Below are 15,717 nucleotides of genomic sequence, written 5' to 3'. Positions count from 1 at the left end.
GCTATCAACTGGCCGATCAGAGACTCGAAGGGGCCTGATTCCGCCGAGCCGAGAATCACCGCAATCTGTTGCTGCTGCTGCTGATCCATTCTTCCGCTGCTGTCTTCTTCCGAAGGTGTTGGTGCTGAAGTGGAGGCAGAAGAAGACGGCGACGAATGACGGTCGAGGAGTTGATGCTCTCTCTTCTCGGAGAAATAGCGAGGTTGTCCCCTGCGCCGATTGGATCCAGTGCGTCCCCTGCGCCGATTGCTACCAGCAGTCCGACCCCTCCGCCTCGAAGGGAAATTTTGAGGAAAAAATATTGATAACCCCAGAATCGTAGAAAACCTAAGATTTCCAAGGTTTTCTGATTCCTGGTTCTATTCCTTAATTGCTGATATGGTGGAAATGTTGCATTACCAGGAATCGCCAATTACTTAAACCAAATAAGGTTATCGTTGATAACCAACTAAGGTTATCAGCGATAACCCCGAACCAAACACGCCCTAATTGTAATAGATCCATTGTGATAAAAGATGAATAAGTTCATCGTCAACATATTACGGACAATTATTAATTTTTGAAATAATGATTAACACATGAGAAAAATATTTATCTTGATTTTATTGAAATTCAAATTCTAAATCTTATTCACGCGCTCACTTTTTAGAGACTTTTAATAAATAATTAATATTAAATGATTAAAATTTCATCAATCAAAATATATATATATATAAAATATTTTAATAATATCATATTTATATATTAATTATATATAATTCATTTGTAGGTCTGACTCATAAAATTTACTGTTAATAAATCGTAAAATGACATTCTAAAAAATCTTGAAACCAAGAATCCGCTGTAGCTACGCGTCGCGTCCGCGTGCATCGGGCGCGGTCGGCAGATCTACAAGATGGACGGTGTGCACGGAACCACGTCAGCGACAAAGAAACCGTTAGAATAGAATCCCGTTAAAGAGGAAGGTCGAGGGCCCACCGCCACCCTGCGCCGCCGGACCGCCGCGAGAAAAGGGGCCAAAAGCAAGCTTGGAAGACACTCTTTCGTATCTTCCCTGTCGATCGCGTCTTCTGAAATTTTCGCGTCTTCCGATTCAGCCTTCGATCCAAAGGGTCTTCAGTAAAATCAGCACATCGAGCCGCTCTCTTTAGATTTTCTTCTTCTCGTTGATTTTTCACCTGGAAGTTTTTTTTTCCCACCTTCTTTCTTGAAGTGTTGTTTCCGATAATGCTTGTCGCGTTTCACTGAGGCGAATGGGAATCTAGCGGTTGGATTGTTCTGAAATATTGTTTCATTCCATGTTTCGTTTGTTGATCTCGATCGATCGCCATTAGAAAAATTAGGGTTTGTTCTTTTCTGTCATCGTCTGTGATTTTTTTTTTTCTGTTTGATTTTGAATTCTTCGTTAATTCCTTCATAGTCTAGGATGCAATTGGCAGACAAAAGACGCGTCTTTCCATCATCTCTGGCGATTACTAATCGATTTCTCTTCTTTTAGGGCCGCTTGAGATAAGTTTTCGCTGGATAAGCGTCAGGATTCGTGCTGCCAGTTTGTTCTTAGTGAGTTGCTGCTAAAGGTGGAGTTCAGTTGCAATCTTCCTACGGTGCTGGTCTTTTCTTCCCAAGTGATTGTGTTCACGAACTAGGTACTGTGAGTTCTATGTCGGGACCACGCTACTCTGGTGTCGGACCAGCTTCCGGTGATATCAACCAGATGATCAAAAGCACGGGAAACATCTCTGGTCCTAGTGTAGGTGCAAGCTCCCTTGTCACGGATGCCAACTCAGCATTCTCCGGTGTTTCTCAGTTGCAAAGAAGCACAAGCCTCAATAACGAGTCATATATGCGGCTTCCTGCTTCTCCCATGTCTTTCTCCTCGAATATATCAGGTTCTTCTGTGATGGATGGGTGCTCTATAGTGCAGCAGAGCTCTCTCCAAGAACAGGTGCAAAGGCAAGGTCTGTCGACAGCGACATCTCAGCTAATAAAGCGAGAGCCACCCAGCGCTTCAATGAATGCCCAAAAGAGAGCACGGCTTGATGGAATGCATGATGATGCCCTTCAGCAGCAGTTAATCCAACAATTGTTGCAGAGAAATGAGTCCATGCAGTCACCGCAAGGCCTGCAAAGCCAGCAGCTGCAGGCCATTTTCCAAGAGCAGAGACTTATGCAGAATCAGCATCAGCAGCTGCAGATGATGCACTCACTTTCTCAGATGCAAAGGCCTCCTATCACCCTACAGCAACAGCAGCTGCATCACCTTATGAAGCCTAATCTTCCTCCGACTAATTCTGTCAAACAACCTCTTCCTCTTAATACTGGGATATGTTTTCGCAGGCTTATGCAATATTTGTATCACCTACGACATCGACCAGCTGTAAGTTCATTTTTTCACATGCACATTGCATTAATTTCATTATGTCTGCCCTTACACATTTTTTAGCACATTATGAAATGTCCTAAGAATGACACCTATTGTAGGATAACTCTATATTATACTGGAGGAAATTTGTGACTGAGTACTTTGCACCACGGGCTAGAAAAAGGTGGTGTTTATCCTTGTGTGATAACACGGGAAACCACACATTTGGTGTTTTCCCGCAGTTGGCTGTGGTAAGCATTTTTTTTATGTTTGATGTTTCTTCAGCTCAATGCATGTTGTTTGATATATTGCTGATGATTAACATCCTGTGTATTGAATTGCATTTCAATTAGTCTATGCATGATGCTTATGAGGAAGCTTACAATTTCACTGCTTCATTCCCATGCATGGTTGAAACCACATCAGTATTGCAGTAAGATTTTGGCAATTTCAATAATTTAGCATAGGTTGGGATTGTAAGCAGACATAAGTGTCTTCTAGTTGTTTTAATGGCTTTCAAGTTAAGCCTGAGGATGGGGATTGCAATTTTTGTACCTATAAATTCATACATTAGGAAACTCACCCTTTATCCTCCACTTTATGCTGCCTACGGTTCAATATTAGTATATGTGAGTCTAAAAGCTTCCTTTGTAGTATACACTCAATTTTATGGTTATAATTCAATGAACTATTTTTGATACATCTTCCTCCATAGTTATTTATGCATCTTAACCTTGTAGGAGGCTTTTGATACATGTACACCATAGCATATTAATTCTATATTGCTAGAATTTTTAATTTTTCATATTCTGATGAACGTTCATCTCTAGTTAAAAGAAATTCTTTCTTTGCAATTGAGATGATTGAGATACTTTGTCATGCTCCTTAAGAAATATTCTAGTCGTCCCTGGGCTGGTGCCGCGGTAGGACATCCAGGTTGCCACTCAGGCATCCGCGGTTCGATCCCCAGCTATAACGTATTTGCAGGAACTTTTCCTCCAAATGGGGGACGCAACTAAAGGATGTTGGGCTTTTGGGCTTCTAGGCTGACCGTCGCGTGTGCTTCTTGATTTACCTTGGTGGCCGGTGGGAAACATCCACGGGGTTGGGCCGGTCATCCCCAGGGATAGTCAATAAGGCTAACTGGGTTATCATTTTTTAAAAAAATATTCTAGTCTAATTAACACCTCTAGTTTATTTGTGATAACTAAATAAATGTTGCTTGTGCATATTTGGCTTCTGCAGGATGGATGGCAGTGTGATGTTTGTGGTTCTAAATCTGGAAAAGGATTTGGTTAGTAGTCCTCTATTGTTATTAGTTAGGATAAATTTTCTTTGTTAAATGCTATTATCTATGATATGCTAATTTGTAATTGAAGTTCATATTCATTTTAATTGGGAAAAACTTATATTGGATTATTTCTCAAAAAAATTACGAAACTGTTTTTTTTTTTATGTTCGATAAGAGGACATTAAATTGTATATTTTCATGCCTAGGAATCATAAGAAAAAAAAGTGAGAATTTGGGTTGAATGAGTGGACAATTTTCTCCTTACATAGCAGGTATTGTATTAATAATTTGGCATGAAATGGAACTCACTGAAACTTAAAAACATTGACTAAACCTGGTACTTATTTGAATTTGGCACGACATGAGTGGACAATTTTCTCCTTACACAGCAGGTTTCTATCAAATTTTCGTATTACCTGTCAAGCGTGAATACCATGTTTTTACTCTCATTGGAGATATTTATTATACAATTTTATTGTTTGGAATTATCAATCTTAGCTTCTGTTTGACATCATTTCTTTATAAGGATTTGATCAATTTATCCACCATGATGGCATGTTAATTATGTTAATGATAAACAGGATTTTCTTATACTGTGCTTTAGAAGTCATGTTGGGTTTTTGTCTTAAAAATCTTGCTCCTACTTGAGCATCACGAGCACACATTCATATGCATGGTCTCTCGAATATTTTATGCTGCTTTGTCATGAGTTCCTCAAGGCCCTAGTAAAGTCTTGATTCAAAAGTCGACAATGTAGTGGCATTTTTTTTGCACATCTAACTAGATTGATCCCGTGATTGATTGAACATTCACACATTCACCTTTATTGTATATCAGGCAGAGGCATGATATCATTCTATATGTTATTTTCTTACTTCAAATTTCAAACCAGTAAACAATGCAACGCAATTCCTAGAATTGCTCTTGGTCCTTGTTAGTGTATACAACAACAACAACAACAACAACAACAACAACAACAACAACCAAGCTTTTTCCCACTAGGTGGGGTCCTTGTTAGTGCATACAAATTTACTTATCTGAAGTTGATTTTCAGAAAACCTATAACAATCTTTCAACTTTTTTTTTACAAATATGTTATCTATTTGGTAATATTTTTGTACATATTTTTGAGGATGTCTATCTCTAAGTTTTTTTTATAGATTTTTCCGAGTCCATATACTCTGGCTTGCTAAGTTACTTCCAAATATATGCTTCGTGTTCTTTGACAGAAGCCACTTTTGAAGTACTTCCTCGCCTTTTTCAAATTAAATGTGACCATGGTGTTGTGGACGAAAATCTATTTCTTGACATGCCACATGAGTGCCGGCTATCTTCAGGAATTATGGTATTGAAGTATGAAAGAGCTGTTCATGAAAATATTTTTGAACATCTACGTACTGTTCATGAGGGACAACTACAGATAATATTTACACCAGAACTGAAGGTGTTATATTAAATGAACTTGAGAGAGTGCCTATTTCATACTACATTCACTTTTCACTTTGAGTTATACCTTATTTGTTTATCCTTCAGATTCTATCCTGGGAGTTTTGTGCACGACGGCATGAAGAGTTTATTCCTCGTAGATTGGTGGCACCTCAGGTATTTGGTCTATTTTTGAAGATTTTTTTTCCCCAAGAAGTATCTAAATATGCCTAGAGAAGATAAGACCAAAGGCCCTATTTATTGTTTGCATGGCAGGGAAAAAGGGATAATATTTAAATGAGGGAAAAAATGTAAGGAGAAAAAAATCTCTCCTAACACTCAGATAAATGGGAAATAGGGGAGAGAAGAAATCAATAAAAGTTGTTTAGTTGGCACATGCCAATCATTGAAGCTATTGTTCAGCAAATGGAGAGAGGCAAGCATTCTTTCACAAACACTTGATTTTGACTATTTGGTGAGTAAGAAAGAAAGAAGAGAGAAAAACTGTGCGATTGTCTTCTCTATTTTCCCCCTCCATTCTCTCTCTAGGAAAGCAGGAAAAGAACCACTAGACCTAACTTTCTCTTCTACCGATTTGTTGATTTTCTTCCCATGTAAATAGGCCCTAATGAAAGGATGCTATTTATGTCTTAATGCTTGACTTCAGTAGAATTTCTCCAAGTTATGTTTTCACTGCCCCAAACTTACAGAGCACAATTTCAGATTATTGTCATCAGATTAGCTATATGTAACAAGATAATGCAACTACTTATATGAACATATTGGAGATGTTTTATTTTGTGGTAGCTGAGATCGTGTTGGGCTAACTGACAGTATCCTCATTTTGGTCATGATCAGTCTTGAAAACCGTACCCAATCTTGCCCCATTTTTCTCTCAATGCTTTCATACTCATTTAATCCATCTTGTTTGCTAAGGGCTGTTTTGGTATTTCCACCCTGTCTATTTGGTTTTGGTCTTCGTTTGATGAAATATTCACTTTAGGTTAACTATTGGGTTGTTTAATGGTTCTTTCTATTGTTAGCTTAATCACTGGCAGATGGATGCTGTGGATTCTCTTCCATTTTTTCTGCAACAGTTTTGACCGCTCACATTCCAAACCCAACTGCATGCTCAGCTTCTCTCTACATCTGTTGTCTCACATTTTATTGGATGATTCTCTTCAACATTATGTATGTTCCTGCAGCTCGCTCTCTTATTCTGTGGGCATGTTCAGATGGTTACTAGCTACACTTATTTGGCTTTGATTAGTCTTTTGTATAACTCTTGTCAAAATGACTACTATTTATTTGGTCTATCTGATATTCCCTGATTTATTCTAGCTATATATCTCACACACCATTAGAAATCTAGGTTCAATGTATCATTGGGGTATACATAAACACCTAGTATTGGAGGGGTCATGCAAAAGTGATCTCTTGCATGTGAAGAAAACAATAAAAGGGGCTTGCATGAAATATGACATTCATGAGCAAAAAATACCTAAATTGTCTTAATTTTTCAAAGATATTTCGTTTATGGGATTTCCACTTATTCTTGTATTTGAATTATTAATCTTAGATTTTAATCAGGTGCTTTAAATGAAATAATTTGTTCAGGTTAATCAAGTTCTGCAAGTTGCTCAAAAATATCGAACAGCTGTAACTGAAAATAGTAGTACTGAAATTTCACATCAAGATTTACAGTCCAGCTGCAATATGTAAGCCAAAATTTTCATGCATGAAGTTATTCTGGGCCTTGTGCTAAAATTCTGTGTTTGACCAGCCAGCATTAAATGGATATTCAAATAATGATATCTATGATTAACGATGAGAAATCTCTATACTAATTAATTAGAGTTAATTGTCTAATGATCATATTATTCCTGGTTCTAGCCTAGATATTTATGGACATTAGTCCTAGACTGAACCGCTATGGATGGGTTTGAATGGTATTGGCATGCTAGTTTTAACTAAAATTGTATTAGTGGCAGGGAGAATAAGACCAATGCTACTGAAATTAACCCACCATGCTACTTGATGCTGACAAGAGTCTCTATTCAAATAGGACACTACGATAACTACTGATACTATAAATTTTCACTCCAATGCTTATATGATTAATTAGGACATCAGTTGAATCTTGAAACAAGACTTTTTGTTCGCTAGAAATGAATCTCTGCTAGAAATGAATCTCTGCTAGAAATGAATCTCTAGTCAATTAATCAGGCATTAGTTGACTGAATAATCATTCACCAAAATAGAACCCTTTTGTTTGTGACAAGGAATCAACCTCTTGGTTGATTCAACATATTAGTCAAATGCGTGTGACCACTAGTCGACTAAGCCATTAACTTTGACACATAAACATCTGGTTCTTGGTTGAATTTTTGCCTAAGAGATCTATCCAATGCCCCAAATACATGTAACTTATAGTCTCTCACAACTCGCACACTAAGTGATCTTAATTCTAGGACTTGTTGTGTGCTATGTATCCAATCAACCTCGACTTTTCATTTGCCAACATCTGTTCAACTTTATAGTATCCAAACCACTTGAATTTTTATGTGCCAACACATATTGGATTTTCCTTTTCCAGACCACTTTATAGTATCATTCATTGCTCGTGCACTTGAACTTCTTATCCACTTGTAATATCAATGCCAAGGATCTTGCACTTGCACACTTGAGACACACCATTAACAACAATGTGAACCTATTATAAACCATATGGTCGAATTTGACCACTTAGGGTATGATTGCACCAACAATGATATCTAGTGGCAACAAAGTTATGCCTCAAATGCATGTCAAGAAGATAGGTTTCACATGCACTTGATTTACTTCCTTGCCGGTTGTGTCCATCATATTTTCTGCTTTTGCATTGTTTCTATTGCTTTCTATAGGGTTGCGGTGCTGTTCAGATATTAGTTTCTAGTGATGCAATGCATCTCTATCACCAGCTATTAGAAAATAGTAACACAAAAATAATTTACATATCTCCAAAGCAACAAAGATGAAGAACAAAGAAGAGAAAGACACAAAAAACAGGGGCTAAAGTTGAAGAATCAATGTTTATGCACTTAAAAGTGTTCCTGTACTCACAGACGCACAAATCAATTTCAGTTGTGTACTTGTCAATCCTACATACCATTAAAAATGTTAAGTAAGCCATCAGTACACTTTTGATACACCATGAACCACACAACAGATGCTTTATGCTGCCCTTTATAGAGTGAAAAGTCTACCTCATGCAAATAGAACTAATCCATATTTGTCTATTTAGGATTGACTTGCAACTAGTGAAAGATCTGGAACACCAAGGCATATACACTTGGTTGGAATTTGCTAGGTTAGTTCGATAAAATATATACCCAACTCAGCAGGTTTTAAAAAGCCACTGCTTTACTGCAAGGCTTTTCATAAATCACCTCAGTGTGGGATTGTTGTTGCTCTGGAAGCTTGTGATCTTGGCATGGTCTAATTGCCCCTCGCACACCTGGTGAGCTGACATCAGGTTGCATAGTGCATCAATCAGTTCCCCTCAACAGCTTTCCTCTCATGTTGAACTATGAAATTATAAGTTGTCCTCAATCCCATGTTAATTACCTTGTTTGTTCAGTTTGTTTGTTAGAATTGTACTTTTTTTTAGCTTGGGAGGTGGGACTATTCAAGTTCATAATATTCAGGTGCTAGGTGGCTGCTGATAATCCTCTTTCTTGTTGCCTTTTCTTTTTTTCTCCATTGAGTACATTTTTTCCTGAGTTCCTATGAAATTAATGAATTGATCGTGGTAATTTACTTGTTATGGTCCACTGTTCTTTCATTGTGTGATGACTCCATTGTATTCTGCTTATGCTAAAACAAATCTGTCAACATGTCCGTGTCACCCAATCCTCTTATTCTCATTATAAAACGCAAGTCTTAAGGTACATGTTGTGGTTGGCATACACCATTTTTGTATGTGACTGTAGGATTTACTTCTTGTAAGATATCTTGAATGAAAACTTAAATTTGAAGACCATTGTCTACTGAACCAAAGCAGCACCTGAATCCATAAACAATGAAATAGATTGTCTGAGGTTAATAGGTTTGAGTACTTGAAACTGAATAGAACAGTTGTATGAATGAAATGAGAGAGAAGGTTACTATTATAAAGATGCAAAGGGGCAAATGTCAACTGTCGGCTAAAAATGTTTGTTTTAAGTATTTTTTAAAGTTCATATCCAATGATTAAAGAAACCATTAGGTTATGCATACGGATCCATGCCAGATGATATGCGGTTCTTGAAAGACCATAATGCTGGGTCTTGTCATTTTAGAAGTGAAATCCTAGTTCAGGTGCCTTTGGCTGAGTGGAACACAAATCATCGTAGAAGAAGTTGCTTTCTCAAGAAGTTTGATTTCTACATCAAGCAGAGAGCTTGATGCTCAATATGTGATGTCAAATGATTACTGTTCATTAATATTCTCTTTAAATCATTTAGTCAGATTATCATCTATGCATTGTGATTTATCTTAATTATTTTCTTGGTAAGCTATCTTGTCTGGTTATGAAAGCTGCATTTTGTATATGACACTTATGACAAAAGCATCTTTGATTAATCTTGTTATGATATTTCTGATTTATGAAAGCATAATTACCAGTCTAGATGTGTTCCACCGAGACATTTAATTTGGCATGAATATAGGTTTCTCAAAAGTCATGTGGTTAAGCTTACAAATACTCTATGAGAAGATTATGATGCACAATCATATTAAACTCAACAGAAGCTTTGGTAATGACAAATTTAGGTCTATGCTAATGAATAAAGGAACCCCCCTTCAGTGTGCTCGATTGACGTGATCAGTACCATTTATGAGTCTAGTACCTGGGTGTCTGTATGATAAAAGTGTCATCACCATGCATATCGTATTACATGCTTTTCTTATTTGCCTGACATTTCTAGGCCTTGGTTTATGGTTTTCTTAGGTTTGCAGCAGCCGGTAGACAGCTAGCGAGAAATTTGGATTCACAATCAGTAAATGACTTGGGATTCTCAAAAAGATTTGTCCGGTGCTTGCAGGCAATTCATGATTCAATTTTTTCCATTCATTATATGCAAGCAACTTCATGTTGCATGTCTTTGTAAATGGTGATTGTTTTCTTGCTTTTTCAGATAGCTGAAGTTGTTTGTAGCATGAAGGACCTGATTGATTTTAGCCAGGAGCAGAAGGTTGGAGCAATTGGTACGCGTTATTTGCACGATTACATTGTTAACTGCACACTGAGCTATTATTCTTTTCTATTGATCATATATTATGTTCTGATTACTGCCCGATACACTCGTGGTCGAAACTTTCTTGAACGTTGGTAGCATTATATAATGACCCAGATTTTATCTCAATTTAAAAGCAGTATTTGAAGATCTGAATCATATAATGATACCAACGGGTGGTTTTGAACATTGTGGCTAATGTATAATTTGTCGAAAGGATTGGAATAGAAAAAATTTCTATTACAGTTTCTATAGCCGATGGTAGAGTATTTATGTATTTATTTATTTTGTAGAGAGTTTGAAGAACTATCCAAGACATGCTGCCACGAAGCTCCTGAAAGTGGAGCCAGGGATGCTGATGAGTGCTCATTGTTTGATAGGCGAACAGTCTCTGGATAAGGTCGTAAGCAACCATCCAGGCCTAAGCGGTTACATAAACAAAAATCTCACAGCCGGCCAAGTTTTAACCAACAGCCAGCAGAACGTTCATGCATCGAACAATTACCAGAGTTTGCTGAGGAATCCTTCAAATTTAAATCAAAGTATGTTCTATCAGGATGCTTTGAGTTCGCCTAGAGGTTCCAAACACACACAGCCCGCATCGATCCAGGGTTCTGCCTCGGCTTCTCTGACCGATGCATCTGTAAATAAGTTACCTGGACAACAGCCACTGCCATTTGATTCACAGACCCTGCAGGTAAACCAACACTTGCCGCAGCATGTGCTTCAGCAGATGCTGCATGGATTGAGGAACAAGAGAACTGAACAGCAATCCTTCAGTTCTCCGAATGGCAGCAATTCACTCCGGATGGGCGCTGAAGGAACCAGAATTGGAATAGAGGTGCAAAATATGTCGAATAACAACCTCCCTGGTAACACTAACCCGGCAGTTCAAAGCAGAAGCAACAGTTTCAAATCCACTGCCTCTGCTAACAACCCTTCAATCGGCAGCACTAGTACTAACAGGAGATCGGACTTGTCTGAGAATTTGGATCTGCAAGAATTCGAAGTACCGTTCAAGAATTCTTGGCGGACGACATACTTGATGGGGAATCCGGGCGACGACAACTATGGTTGGAATGTGGAAGTTGTGAAAAATGAAAAAACATCATGACAATTCTGAAGTGAAGCTTGATATCTGCGTATGCAATATCTTTTCTTATTTTTGAAAGGGAATCTAATCTTTTAATGAAGTTACGGAAGTTTATTTTATTTTCTGCTCAAGAAGTTATTTCATCTCAATTTTTTTTTAAAAATTATTGTTCAACATTTTGGTATAGAAATGATATGTCAGGCGATGCTTCGTGCGCGAGCGTAAGTGACGTGTAGACGTGTCGTTGTCAGCTCGATTTTTTTATAAAAAAATATTTTTTTTATTCTTTTTTCCCTTCCGCCTTCTATTCAAATCAGCGGCGAGAAAAATTTTCTAAATTTTTTTTTATTCTCTTTCTCTCGTCTCTTCCTTCGTTGTTATCTTCCTTCGCAGCGTGTTCTTGTCGGGAAAGTAAAAGCAAAGGCGTTGCAAGCTATTTGGACAACTTATAGTCGCATGCTTGTTCTTGAGCTAGCTGGAAGCTTGAGAAACTGCCACTGAACACAACCTACGCTGGTTTGCTTACCACCCCTCTCCATTCTCGATCGTAAGCTTTCTCCATTCCACTCTCAGGTCTTCAGTTCTGTACAATAATATATCCTACAACGTACAAGCACTAGCTGTTATTTTACTAGCTTTTGCTTATATGATTTGTAGGGAACTGCCCAATCATCAATTTCCACATTTCATAACCAATGGTAATTCGTTTCATTTTAATTTGTAATTCACAACCGTGATCTTAATATATATTATAATGATTTATGATATAACGTACAAGGTCGACACCTGCTACAACGCCTGCAACCACTTCCCACATATATTCTCTTTATTGGACGTATAGCTGCTACAACGTTGTAGCAGCTACTTGGAATGTTAGCTACTACAACATTGTAGTAGCTACTTGGAATGTTAACTGCTACAACGATATAGTAGCTACTTCGACGGTTAGCTGCTACAACGTTATAACAACTACTTGGAATGATAACTGTGACAATAGTGTAGAAGCTACTTCAACGGCTAGCTGCTACAACATTGTAGCAGCTACTTGGAATGTTAATTACTATAACGGTGTAGTAGCTACTTTGACGACTAGCTGCTACAATGTTGTTGCAGCTGTTGGTGCGGTTAGCACTGATGGTCTAATTCAGATTTTGATAAATGACAAAGTAGGTTAAGTTAGTTTTGTTGTGATCTAACACTTTGACTGAGTGTGCAGGAGAAATCCAGCTAGGTCGACGGGCCGACTGGATAGTTGGTGCGAAGCCTAACTAAGTTGACGGGCCGACTGGATAGCTGACAAGAAGTCTAGATAGGTCGACAGGCTGACCGGATATCTGGCACGAAGTCCAACTAGGTCGACGTGCTGACCGGATAGCTGGCACGAAGCCTAGTTAGGTCGACGGGCTGACTAGATAGCTGACACGAAGTTCAGATTGGTCAACGGGCTGATTGGATGTCTGATAAAAGGTAAGTAAAGGCAAGTCACTGGAGGAGAGTAATTGTGAGGACGCGCCCCAGTTGAGGGACAGTAGGCGTCGGTCTAGTTTAGGTCTATTTGGGATCCCTAAATTGAGACCTTGACTAGTTTCTGGTTCTGGGAGGACAGGAACTAATTACTCTATTTACCATATTTGTACTAACACTTGTCTTCCAGGATATTTGGACTAACACATTTGCTGCAGGGCAAGAAAGCAAGCAGAGAAGTAAAGCTGTCTTCGGGTTAATAGTACGCGAAGGCACCTTCCATGGCTATGGAAGGCGCCTTGGTACTGTTCATAGAAGACGCCTTCCATGGATAAAATTTGACCGGCTCGTAGATAGTGGTATCAGAGCAGGTACCGCTTTGATTTAGTGCAACCACCAATCAGGGGGGGGTGAAAATTTTTTTCTTTTCTCATTTTTCGATTTTAAGTTTTTCGAAATAATCCGGATTGGTATCGTTACTTCTTTGGAAATTTTTTTTCATAGCAATTCAAACTGAACCGGTGCAACACCAATTCAGTCTTAAATTTTTTACTTTTTCTCCCACATTGCTAAATCCAAGACCAAGTCTTGGGATCCTCTTCTTTGTTTTTTTGTGTGCAAGAATTATGGCCCAAATCGAGGGATTCAGCACCGTCCGCCCTCCCCTGTTCAACGGTGACGACTTCCTGTACTGGAAGAAGTGAATGGAGGTCTATCTAAAGATCGACTTCGACCAGTGGTTCAGCGTCACTAGAGGCTACAAGGCTCCAGTCGACAACTCCGGAAATCCAATGGACCCGGAACATTGGAATCTGGAGAAGAAGAAGAAAGCCCAAACGGACATCAAAACCCTCAACACACTACAATGTGGGCTAACGAAGGAAGATCTGAACCAAGTGGGTCCACACGAAAATGCGAAGGAATTGTGGGATAAGCTCATCAAACTGCACGAAGGAACCAGCGATGCTAAGGTAACTAAATGTTATCTTTATTTAGATAAGTTATTTAATATAAAAATGCAGGAAGGAGAACCAGCGAGTCAACTCCAGGCGAGGATAAAAGACATTCTCAACATGTTTCACACCATCGGCCACCAAATGGAGAACCGCGATTTAATAAGTACGTCCTGAATGCGTTCCTCAAAATGCATTGTGGGCATCCATTGTGGATGCCTACAAGATTTTGAAGAATCTTTCAAAATTAAAATTAGATGAATTATTTTGTGAACTTGAGCTACACGAACAAACTAACGCCAGAATCGAGAAAGATGTTGCTCTGTTTGCAGGTCCCTCCAAAGAAAAGTCAAGAACCAAGTCTGAATCTGAAGGTGAGTCTGACCAAGACTTAGAAGACGAAGAACACCCAGTGAGCTTGGTAAGAAAAATGTTCACCAGGAGAAAGAAGAACTTCAACAGAAATGACCTACAGAAGATCAACTCCACTACCGAACCAAAGAATGTGACCTGCTTCGGATGCAACAAGAAGAGTCTACAAGAACGAGTGCTCGAAGCTGAAGAACGATAAAACCAAGGCAACAAGAAAGAAGGCACCCAAAGCAACGTGGGATGAATCATCTTCAGATGTCGAAGATTAGAAGCATCGAAGCTACCTCGCGCTGATGGCCCACAAATCAAAATTGGAGGACGAATCGGAAGACGGGTTCGAACCCGAATCGAGTCATGAGTCCATACTCGTTTCCGATGAGCTATGTTTTAATTTAAGCAAGAAGTTCTTTAAAGTAATTGTATATTTAAATAGAAAATTAACTGAACACGAAAATCAAAATAAAATAATGCTCCTTGAGGAAAACCAACACCTCAAGGAACAAATTGAAAAATCAAATCCAAATCAAATCGTAAAACTTAAGGAGGAAAATTCAATACTAAAAATTAAAATTAACAAATTTAAAGGGTTGTTAGAAAATTTCACAACTAGATCTAAAAATTTGGATCTAATATTAAATAATCAAAAAACAGTATACAACAAATCTGGGCTTGGATACAAGTCCAACTCAACAAATAAATTATTTATATCACTTGTAACTCAAACCAAAACACAAACTAAAGCTTGGATTCCAAAAGCGTATCTAGCCACACAAGTAGGAATTAACCAATACTATATACCTAAAGATAAAATATATTATGTAAAATCAAATAACCTAAATCAAAATTCAAAACATAAAATTAAATCAATCAAACCAAAGTCAAACCATAGAAATAATTACAAGACCAACTCAAACCCCGATTATCATCAAGTCTACTATAACTATAAAAGTAATTGACATAAATCCAAATCTAAAACTTAAAAATTCTGATCAATAATTCATGGGGAGACTTCAAAGTAGTTGACACCTCCAAAACTAACCTACTCGGTAAGGTAATTAGGATTAGCTTAAAAAGGGACAAAGTTTAACTTGACCTACGGTACTGGTGAAGTTTTGGATGATAGTAGGTTAGGGAAGCTCTGTTTATACATGTCTAGGAAGATATTACTTCGACCTGGTACATTTGACTTAGTGGAACTAACTGCAGGTTTTATACTAAGTTCAGTGGATAGAACTATTTGGAAAATCTCGAAGGCCTGGTTACTCTAATGATGTCCAGGTGACTCACCATTGTTGGAATGTATACTGAAAGCCTAAGCTTTGTAAACATTTATTATGAATAAAGAATCACATTTGGTCTAATTATCTACATTTGTTTGTAGTTGTTCATTTAATTTATATTGTAGATAACATAGTATGTGGTGTCACATACAGAAGATGATGTTATCAGTACCTTATAAATTATAAACAGTAGCTCACGACCAAAATGGAAAAGGAACAAAC

The 15,717-nt window shown here is 38.0% G+C and overlaps 1 protein-coding gene across 2 annotated transcripts; it reads left to right on the top strand.

Moving 5' to 3' along the window:
• Positions 1-987: 987 nt before the first annotated feature.
• Positions 988-11,545, top strand: LOC121980642 (probable transcriptional regulator SLK2). 2 transcript variants are annotated; one of them, XM_042532764.1, is made up of 10 exons: positions 988-1,112; positions 1,499-2,377; positions 2,482-2,613; positions 3,608-3,656; positions 4,883-5,097; positions 5,187-5,255; positions 6,696-6,796; positions 10,048-10,141; positions 10,235-10,304; positions 10,627-11,545. In XM_042532764.1, exons 2-10 carry the CDS (start codon positions 1,661-1,663, stop codon positions 11,445-11,447), a joined length of 2,268 nt encoding a protein of 755 aa, XP_042388698.1. In that variant the 5' UTR covers positions 988-1,112; positions 1,499-1,660; the 3' UTR covers positions 11,448-11,545. The 2 variants fall into 2 exon arrangements, with proteins under 2 accessions (XP_042388698.1, XP_042388697.1); XM_042532763.1 differs by having other exon boundaries at positions 995-1,344.
• The last annotated feature ends 4,172 nt before the right edge of the window (positions 11,546-15,717 follow it).

Source organism: Zingiber officinale, chromosome 5A (assembly GCF_018446385.1).
Source record: "Zingiber officinale cultivar Zhangliang chromosome 5A, Zo_v1.1, whole genome shotgun sequence".
NCBI lineage: Eukaryota > Viridiplantae > Streptophyta > Magnoliopsida > Zingiberales > Zingiberaceae > Zingiber > Zingiber officinale.
Note: the sequence above shows the minus strand (reverse complement) of the source record. Positions and strands in the feature narration are given on the sequence as shown.

Bases quoted from the DNA above. Each gene is read 5' to 3' on its own strand.
- LOC121980642 (XM_042532764.1), top strand. From the start codon at position 1,661: ATGTCGGGACCACGCTACTCTGGTGTCGGACCAGCTTCCGGTGATATC. The intron at 5,098-5,186 runs GTGTTATATTAA...TTTATCCTTCAG, and splicing joins TATTTACACCAGAACTGAAG to ATTCTATCCTGGGAGTTTTG. The intron at 5,256-6,695 runs GTATTTGGTCTA...TAATTTGTTCAG, and splicing joins GTAGATTGGTGGCACCTCAG to GTTAATCAAGTTCTGCAAGT.